The 10,081-nt window shown below is 35.9% G+C and overlaps 1 protein-coding gene, 1 non-coding gene and 1 pseudogene across 2 annotated transcripts; 1 reads left to right on the top strand and 2 right to left on the bottom strand.

The window, feature by feature from the left end:
* Nucleotides 1-572: 572 nt before the first annotated feature.
* Nucleotides 573-661, top strand: LOC141722786 (small nucleolar RNA Z221/R21b). The gene has a single exon (XR_012575788.1). It is a non-coding gene; the product is annotated as a small nucleolar RNA Z221/R21b (small nucleolar RNA).
* Nucleotides 662-4,681: 4,020 nt separating this feature from the next.
* LOC141719064 (uncharacterized) lies at nt 4,682-5,439 on the bottom strand. Its single transcript, XM_074521447.1, has 2 exons — nt 5,036-5,439; nt 4,682-4,931 (listed from the first exon to the last, which is right to left on the bottom strand). Exons 1-2 carry the CDS (start codon nt 5,437-5,439, stop codon nt 4,682-4,684), a joined length of 654 nt encoding a protein of 217 aa, XP_074377548.1.
* A 952-nt stretch (nt 5,440-6,391) lies between these two features.
* LOC141716929 (histone H3.3-like) lies at nt 6,392-6,805 on the bottom strand (annotated as a pseudogene).
* Between the last annotated feature and the right edge of the window lie 3,276 nt (nt 6,806-10,081).

Genomic DNA, 10,081 nt, shown 5'->3' with positions numbered 1-10,081 from the left:
TAACGATTCCAAGTTATAATCGGATCTTGTATTTCGATCATTTTCGGTTAAATTTTTGATCCGAATATTTTTCGGATCGGTTTAAATCGATTTTCAGATATTTATCAAATTATATGATTCGATCTCGGATCTGATCTCAGTTTCATGAATTTCAATCCGATTCTTCAAATACAAACCCATTTTGCCAGGTCTAGTCTCGTTTATCAATAATTTGTTCCGCGGCTGTGATTAAAATAGTGAATAATCGAACAGTAAGATTTAGGAAGCAGGCTAGAACGTTTTTAGGCCCAAATAAAATGGACCTATTGATAATTGGTTAAAATGTATTAAGCCCATAGAAACTAGGGTTTGCCTCTATATCTTTCCTCATTATATATATTATACGGGAAGAATAACCTTTTTCTCTACACATCTTGATTGAATTTGATCTGTGTGTGTATATTTTAATGTGTGCCTTACACACCTTTCTGTAATGGTTATGTATGAGCACATAGCTCTCTCTATGAAATATAAATGCGTAATCTTATTGATATAGGTTGAAATTTTGTTTTAAGAAAGAGAAAGAGAGAAGGGGGCAGTGATGAAGAAAGTCATGCACCACTCTGAATTATCTCAGTGAGGATAAACATTTCATTTACCCATTGTTTTTGGATCTGAGCCCTCTCTCTAATTAATTATTTTTTATTACATGTTTGTATGATTTGAAATAGAACCAAGTGATGGTGGTCTCAAAAGATCAAACCATGATGCGGACCAAATAAGCTTATCGCTTTTGTGGATAAATTTTTGGTTTCTGATGGTTCTGTACTTATGTTTCTCCTTTTCTTTTTCTTAGTTATTCTTTAATTGGTAGTAGTAAATTACTTTGTGGGATGTGATTAATATTCTCTATTTTTTTGCCTGGATTCCTAAAGTTTGATTTGATGCTCTCATTTGGATTACAAAGAAAGTCTCGATTTGAATCAATTTTTTCAAATCAATTTATGAAAATAGTTTATAAACTTGATAATTTAGGTATGATTGACGTTGGTGATAGGAATACGGAGAAAGTGTTGATTTGAATCAGGCTCAATCCAGCTGACTGCTATCATTCATGAATACCACAAATAATATCTGTGCATTCTTTTTGTAATTTAGATACCACAAAAGTACTTGAGATTTGATTGTATGTTGCATCAACTCGAAAAGTATCTCTAGGTGGTTTTCAAATTATCCAATTTCTCAGTAGTTTAAATCCACAATGAATCATACTATTAGTTAATTGTGTGTACGTTGAGCTGGTTTTCCCATCTTTAAGTATTGAACAAAAGAAATACTTACCCTTCAGAAACACTAAAATCTTTTAAAGTAACAAAATTAAATGTGAAAATCTTCTTTTAATTTACATAATGCTTTTGTTTGAAACCTTACACAAATAAACCGAAAAGGGTAAGGTACAACAACACAATGTCTAAAACTTAAAAAGGAGAGCTTCATACGATTAAAAATTATATATATAATAATCTCATATTCCAATGTTTAGCTGGTAGAAAAATCATTAACATTCTCCTGATTGTTCAACGGAATGAGAGCGTGTATTGTGAGAGTGAAAATGCAGCAGGATTAAGTAACAAATTGAGCGTAAAGGATCTCCCCCAGCAAACAGTCGGTGTAAATTCTCATGATTCTAAAGTTGTCATGTAGGGGCGGTTTCTTGGGTTTCTTAAAAAATGTAATTTATGACTTAAAGTTGAAAAGCGTTGTATAAGTGTGACTTATAGTTATTTATGCGTTTGGATAATTGATGATTTATTTGGTAAATCATAGTTTATAAATTATAATTTATTTAAAAAAATAAAATTTTAAATAATAATTTATTACATAATATATAAAATTCAAAAGACAAATTTAAAATAGGAATATTGAATTAAAAATAGCTAAAAAATAAAATTATTAAATTAAAGACTATTCTACACGTTTTGTATGGGTGGTAGAATTGTAAAAAACTGAATTCTAAAACTTAAGAACGAGTCAAAATAATAAATTAAATAACTTATAATTTAATATTTTTTTAAAAAAAATGAATGCAATTTTTTATAAAAAAGAGAAAAAAGGGTTCCAGCATCGCATATACACCTATACACCCTGTATAAATAAAAGTGACACAAATATTTGTTAGTTTGATAGTTTTTTTTCCTTTGAAAACCGTAAATGTGCTAGTTAATATTAAATACAAACAGAATGAACAGAATGAAATGAAAAAAGTTCAGTTATGTGTACATTCAACTTATTGATGAAAAGAAGCAAAAATGATCTATCAACTTAATTACCCAAACAACACCACAAATTGGAAACCTCTCGTTTCCCAAATAAGCTGCCTATAATGAAATGCCAAACAGTCACATAATATGGAGGCCAAATTGACCTGCACAGTTAATTCTCAATTCCTACTTCCTAGTACTACATTCCAATCCATCTTAGGTCCGATGAACATGTTCAAAGTAATCCAGACAGGCCACTATATTTTCTTCGAAGATCCTTATCGCACAAACTTATAACACTCTCACTATTATTTCTTAGCCAAACAGAACTAATCTTTTTTAACTCAAGAGGAACTCGAGGAAAAATCTTCTGCTAACATTGCTCGTTCAATGCACAACACAGAAGTGTGCTTTACATGAATTACGACTAAGGCCGAGCATTCGGTCGATTCAGAATACGACATTAAAAAAAAGCACTTTTCAAGATTTAGCTTATAACCCAAATTTTCACATAAAAGAAACATAACCCTAATTCATAGCTGCTACCTAATACTATATGTTCAATTAAAAAAATTAAGATTTAGACCAAAAAAACCATATTATGGTTTACATTTTTTTCCAAATGGTCAAACTCAATAGAAAGAGATTTACAACTGTCAACATAAGAGCATATGCACCCGAGAGAGCAAACCATCAGTTCAGCAGCTTTTTCAATTTTTATCTCCAAAAACTGTGTGCACCGCGTGAAGAATTGGTCCATCAATCCGTGGATGAGTCCGTTGATTACTAAAGGAGTGACTAACAGGCTGCAATTGTTGGGCCCCATAAATAAAGAAGTCCTTTCACTTCTTTTTATGTTATACTCCTCTTACTACAGGACGCTTACCTAACAGTCTGATTTTCCAACAACTATAATTTTGAGTATTAACAGTAGTTTTTTTGGCCTATAAATAACAGCTTTAGTATTCTTTTGATAACAAAAAAAATTACACTCATATATTTTTACACATTCCGTATTTTTTATATTTTTAAGAAAAAATGAGTACCAATTGGCTCCCTTCCGAAGAATTACAATTATGTGTTTCATGGACTCGACAATCTGTTGATTCAATCACCGGTCGATATTCAAACAAAAATAATTTATGAGGGCGAATTCACGAGGATTATGCAAAAAAATGGTATGGCACTCCAGAAAATTCTTGTATCGAACCTCGTTCAAAAGTTGCTCTTGACTCGCATTGGGCACCATTGAAGAGAGAACTAAAAAATGACAATGTGCAAAAAATCAAGCTAGTAGATATAGTGCAAGCGGAACCAATTTGGTAGATGAGGTAAAATTTATATATTATATATATATGTTTTTATAATATTCTTTGATAATTTAGTATCCAATTTTTTTTCCAGATAACTCAGGCTCAAGGGTTATATTTCAAGGAAATGAATAAGGCATTCGACAAATGGGAATGCTATGAAGCAGTTGCAGCACACCCTCAATTTGTAAACGTTCTCACTACTTCTCCTCCATTTCAACGAAACTTTCCAACACAAATGGAGTCACCAATCAATTTGAATAGTGATGATTGTGTTGATGAAGAAGGTTTCACGACTCCAGAGTCTAATCGAGAAACAGAAGGTACTTCTAGTCCGGTTAGACCCATGGGCGTGAAGGCATCCAAGCAAGCAAAAAAGAAAGGAAAACAAGCTATGACAAAAAAAGATGAGATGTCTATAGCTATTTTTAATAGTATGCAATGTAACCAAAAACAACTTGTGGAGGCCAACATCAAAAGAGATGAGGAAACCCTTCAAATGTAGAGGGAGATGTTAGAACTTGATAAACGAAAGGAAGCAAGACAAGCAAGACTTGATGCCCTAGAAGAACGAAAAGAAGCAAGATTGGCAAAAGGAATGGCTATTGAAGAATTATGGGAGCAAACAAAGATCATGACAATGGATACTAGCCAAATGATTCCTAATTCGAAGAAGTGGTTTAAAAGAAAGAAGGCTGAGATCATAGGACAAGAGGATGAAACGACTAGTGATGGTGCTTATGTTCCTCGCTTTGACGATGGTTATTATGTTTAGATTCAATTATGCTTTCTATTTGATAAATTAACTATGTGATATGCTTTTAAATTCAATAAAAATAATTTATTTAAATCATGGTTCTTGCATTGAAATTGTCAAGTCGTACATTTCAAGAGATAATAATTTGACATCTATAACTATTCATTGGTTTCTATTGCCCAGTTATACTCTACCAAATCATTTTGGAGTATTGCATGGACATAAGCTGATTGTAAGTTCTCAATACGATCCCAAAATGCTTGTGGATTTCTTCCATCTCTTTGTACCGGTGTAAAAGGAATTTGATTCCCATTACAATCTACTGGCCCATCATAAACTTGTGATACTGATGGATTCATTAGATCTTCTTCCACTTACTCCACAAATTCATCTTCCACAAATTCATCCTCAACTATCATGTTATGCAATATGATGCAAGTCATCATGATACTTCTAAGTGTGGAACGCTTATGCATTCGAGCACCAAGACAAAGAATTGCCCATCGAGATTGCAAGATACCAAAACACCTCTCTACATCTTTGCGATATGCCTCCTGTTTCTTAGCGAACAATTTTTGTGATTGAGTGGCATGATTTGATATGGTTTTTACAAATGTTGAATACCTAGGATAAATTCCATCAGCAAGATAATAAGCATTGTTGTATCTTTTGCCATTGACGTGAAACACCACTGTTGGGCTATTTCCTGCGATGACTTTATCAAATACGGGAGACTGACCTTGAACGTTAATATCATTTTGAGCTCCAGGCACACCGAAAAAAGCATGCCCCACCCAAGTATCATAAGAAGCGAAGCCGCTAGAATGATAGTAGGGCGTCCTTTTCGGCCACTATAAGCCCCGCCCCACCCGCTTGGACAATTCTTCCACTCCCAGTGCATACAACCGATACTTCCAATCATACTAGGAAATCCTCTTTGTTCACCCCTGGCTAGAAGCCTTCTTAAATTTGCAGGTGTTGGAGCACGAAGGTACTCTTCACCAAAGAGTCCTTCCACTTGCTGACAAAATTTTTTCATACATTCAAGTGTAGTTGATTCTCCCATTCTACATATTTCGGCACATTGATCAGCTGCTGCACCGTAAGCTAGCATTCGTAATGCAGCAGTCATTTTTTATTGGGGTAGCAACCCTAATAGTCCAATTGTATCTGCTTTTTGATTCCAGTAGGAATCTTGAGTGCAAAGGGTTGTTATAATGTGATTGAAATCATGAGGACGCATTCTATACCTCCGACGGAAGTCGCCTTCACTGAATATTGGACGATCAACGAAGTAATCTTGCATGAGATTCTTTCCTCTCGATAGCCTTTGTCTTTTATGATTGGATGATTTGCCAGCCCGTGAGCCGCGTCCTTGTGGTTCATCTGAAGTGTTGATGAAGTCCATTACCATTTCCAATTCAATGACAATGGTATTCATGATTTCAGACTCTTCTTGGCTGTGTTGTTTCCTCTGACTCAACAATTTTTTCAATGCATTCATTTGACAAAAAAATGTAATGATTTTAAGATATTATTATCAGAAGATCATGATATTATTTATGGACAATTTTTCTATCTACAAAATGGATCAAGACACGTTTCATAATGTGATTTAACGAAAATCTTTTCAGAAATTTAAATTTATCCACAATCTTATCAGAAATCTAAAATTATCCACAATTTATTGTTGGATACTATCTGTGGGACCATTAAATAATAGAGATGCAATACAATTTATGATATATAATGTAATTATATATTTGATGAATAATAATTGATGAATTGATGGAGTTTTGTGGGTGCACAAAAACTAAGAAAAAAAATGAATTTAGTATGAATAGTAACTAACTCCATTGATTGAATTGATGAATTGATGCCCACTAGGGGTGCATATACTCTAAGAACCATCACAATTCCATAAATATTGTACAAACTATAGGAATTGAGAGATAAATAGTAACTCAAGGTTGAAACAAAAGAAAATTCGTATACCACAAATTTTAAGATACCATATTAATAAAACTAAACTAGAGATGATAAATCTCCTACAACTTCGAACTAATAAACATTTCAACGATCTCCTAAGCTCTCTCGCCATGAATCCTTCTCGCAAGATAAATATCCTTGGGCATAATCGTAACTCTCTTAGCATGAATAGCGCACAAATTAGTATCCTCAAACAATCCGACCAAATACGCCTCAACAGCCTCCTGAAGTGCTGTAACAACAAAGCTCTAAAACCTCAAATCAGTCTTAAAATCCTAAGTAATTTCTCATACAAGTCTCTGGAACGAAAGCTTTCGGATTAAAAACTCAGTGCTCTTTTGGTATTTCCTGATTTCTCGCATTTTAACAGTTCCTGGCCTGAACCTGTGTGGCTTTTTAACGCCTCCTGTTGTTGGAGCTGACTTGCAGGCTGCTTTGGTTGCTAGCTGCTTTCGAGGTGCTTTGCCTTCGGTCGATTTTTGGGCGCTTTACTTGGTACGAGCCATTGAAATTAGCTGGGTTGTGTTGGTATGTAATGAGTAAGGGTTTGGATGATTTGTGCATTTGGGGGTTTAAGATGTGTCATTTTTTATAGGAAGAGTTTTTGCAAATTTTCGAAATTATTTTAAGAGCGCGCAAGTGTTTTTGAGTTTGTTTAAAAAGTTTAATTCGGCGGGTGAGATCTTTTTTTGTTTTTTAAATCAATGGTGGATGATAAATGAAAATTTGGGCATCGATTGTGATCCGTGCATGGCCTAATTATCCAATCAAATTCTCCCGTTTCTTCTAAAATAGTACTCCCTCCGTCCCGATGATAAGTGGCATTTTATACCACTTAGAACGTCTTATAATGACTTGAATTGATGTCTTGAAATCAGGTATTTTGTGTATTTGATGCATTTTTCTAGTGTTTTTGCATTTCAGGGTATAACTTGCGTATGTAGGAAGAATTCATCAAAAATAAGCCTAGGGAAGTGTGTGGCATTGGTTGTGGAAAGTTGGGGGCGGAACGCAGCAAAATTAGGAGCAGAATTCAGAAGTTTCCAGAAGGTGCTTGGGCGCCCGCTCAGGATGCTAGGGCGGCCGCCTGGGAGCTTGGGCGTCTGCTCAGGAATCTGGGCGGCCGCTCAGGGACGAAAATTTTAATACTGAACTTTATAATCCTTATTCTGATGGACTTCTGAGACGGCTGGTTCTTGTGGGCTTCTATATAAGTAGTTCTCAGAGACATTTCACAGAAGTATGGTATTAAGCAAGGAGCAAGGAGAGAAGGAAGAAGACCGTTTTAGCACATCACAACGAAGAAGAGGAAGCATACATTTTCTTGTGATTCTTTTATTCGTTGTATCAGTGGATGCTAGTTTTCTTTACTTTGAACCTTATTACTCTTGTGACGTACTCTGGTTTTAATAAGTATTTTTATTAGTTTATATTGTGTGTATTATCATATTTCCATATGAACCCATGGTGACGATGAGTTCTATCATGGGCTAATCGTGATCATGGGGTCATAACGGATTTACTATGGATTTCTTTAGTTAGTTGTTTAATACCTTAGTGTGTGATGATTGTATGATATCTAGCATAGGTTGTGCTTATTCGTCTTATGTGCATCACGAATATATAAGATAGTCTGTTAATCTCCTGTGAAGCGACGGTGGATCTTGAGGTTTAGAACTTGCCATGCTAGCATAGGTTCATGTATGTGTATGCATGATTAGTGGGTAACTCTAACCGTTTTACTTGCCCTGTGTAATCATAAAGAATAACTTGTGCTTAAATCATTATGTTGTCAAATTCTGTAGACATATAGGGTCTCAACATAGTTGATACCTATTCAACTTCTATCTTGATTGTGGATGTTTGGTAGAATGGTATTAGTACAACGAAAGTTGGCTTTTATCAGTTTCGTGTTGTTCGATTAATATCATCACCGTTACATGCTAAGGGTAATAGCGATAACTATTGAATGAAGTAGTAATGAAGTTATGATCTCATGTGTGTTTAATATTGTTAATTCAAGTGTTAATTAAGTGTTTAATTCTCGTAGTTAATTGTAGTTAATAATTAGTTAATCAAATTTAAGTATTATTATCTTGACATTGAGAAGTAATCATACATTGGTGAGTAAGTGTTAATTGAACATAATTAGTCTGAGTCTCTGTGGGAACGAACTAGAATTTATTCTATATTACTTGCGAACGCGTATACTTGTGTGAATTATTAGCGCATGTTTTCGCCCTAACAAGTTTTTCGCGCCGCTACCGGGGACTCGGCGTATTTGTTTAGTTTATGTACTTGCCATCAGTGGTCATTAGGACTCATTGATTAAGACGTGTTACTTATTGTTTCCGGTTGTGTTTCAGGTACTCTAGCGAGCGTTTATGCAAACACGTTCTCGCACTCACAAGAGAACTTTAGATACGGCTGAGGAGACAGACTCAGTTCTTGATATTCCGGGGAAGATAGATTTTGAAGATTCGGATAAAGATAGTGAGCAGAAAGAACCAATAATCATGGGTGATCGTATAGTTCCAGTAGCAGATCCAGCTCTTATAGACTTTTCTCGGCCTAAAATTGATGACATTCAGTCAAGCATCCTTCATCCGGCTATTCAGGCGAATACTTTTGAAATCAAGTCGGGTACTATTCAGATGGTGCAGAATTCTATTTCTTTCGGAGGTGCTGCGACTGAAGACCCCAAGATGCATATCAGGAATTTTGTCGAGATCTGTAGTACTTTCAAATATAATGGTGTGACTGATGAGGCTATCAAGCTGAGGCTTTTCCCATTCTCTCTGAGAGATAAAGCTAAGGACTGGTTATATTCTGAACCAGCTGGGTCCATCACTACTTGGCAAGATCTTCCGCAAAAGTTTCTGGTGAAGTTCTATCCAATGGCGAAGACTGCAGCTATGAGGAGTGCTCTTACTCAGTTTGCGCAGCAACCAACAGAATCTATGTGTGAAGCTTGGTAACGCTACAAGGAGATGTTGAGAAAGTGTCCACATCATGGTATGCCTGACTGGATGGTGATCACTGGTTTCTATAATGGTTTGGGGGCCCAATCTCGGCCCATGCTCGATGCAGCAGCTGGAGGCGCCTTGTGGGCCAAAAGCTATACTGAGGCTTATAATCTTATTGAAACTATGGCTGCAAATGAGCATCAAAACCCAACTCAAAGGATGATGCCTGGGAAGGTAGCAGGTATTCTGGAAGTCGATGCAGCTACAGCTATTGCAGCGCAGCTCCAAGCGCTGTCTTTGAAGGTCAATTCTTTAGCCAACTACGGAGTCAATCAGATAGCTATGATCTGTGAGCTTTGTGCAGGCTCCCATGCTACAGATCAGTGTTCTCCTGTGAATGAATCTGTTCAGTATGTGAATAATTATCAGCGACCGCAGCAGCCTGTGCCAGCTACTTATCATCCTAAGAACAGAAATCATCCCAATTTCAGCTGGAGCAATAATCAGAATGTTGTTCAGCAACCATATCAGCAGCCTATCAGTAAGCAGTTTAATCCACCTGGATTCCAGCAACCACAACATTATGCTCAAAGGCAATCATATCCTCAACAAGGAGGTGTTGCTCCACCTTCTAGTGCTGATTTCGAGGAGCTCAAGCTGTTGTGCAAAAGTCAGACTGTTTCTATCAAGACCTTGGAAAATCAAATCGGTCAATTAGTCAATGCTGTGCTCAATCGTCAACCTGGCACACTTCCCATCGATACTGAAGTACCAGGCAGGAAGGAAGCTAAGGAGCAAGTAAAGGCTGTCACCTTAAGG

The sequence above is a fragment of the Apium graveolens genome, chromosome 4 (assembly GCF_009905375.1).
Source record: "Apium graveolens cultivar Ventura chromosome 4, ASM990537v1, whole genome shotgun sequence".
NCBI lineage: Eukaryota > Viridiplantae > Streptophyta > Magnoliopsida > Apiales > Apiaceae > Apium > Apium graveolens.
The sequence above is the reverse complement of the archived record's forward strand: the minus strand, read 5'-3'. Positions and strand labels throughout refer to the sequence as shown.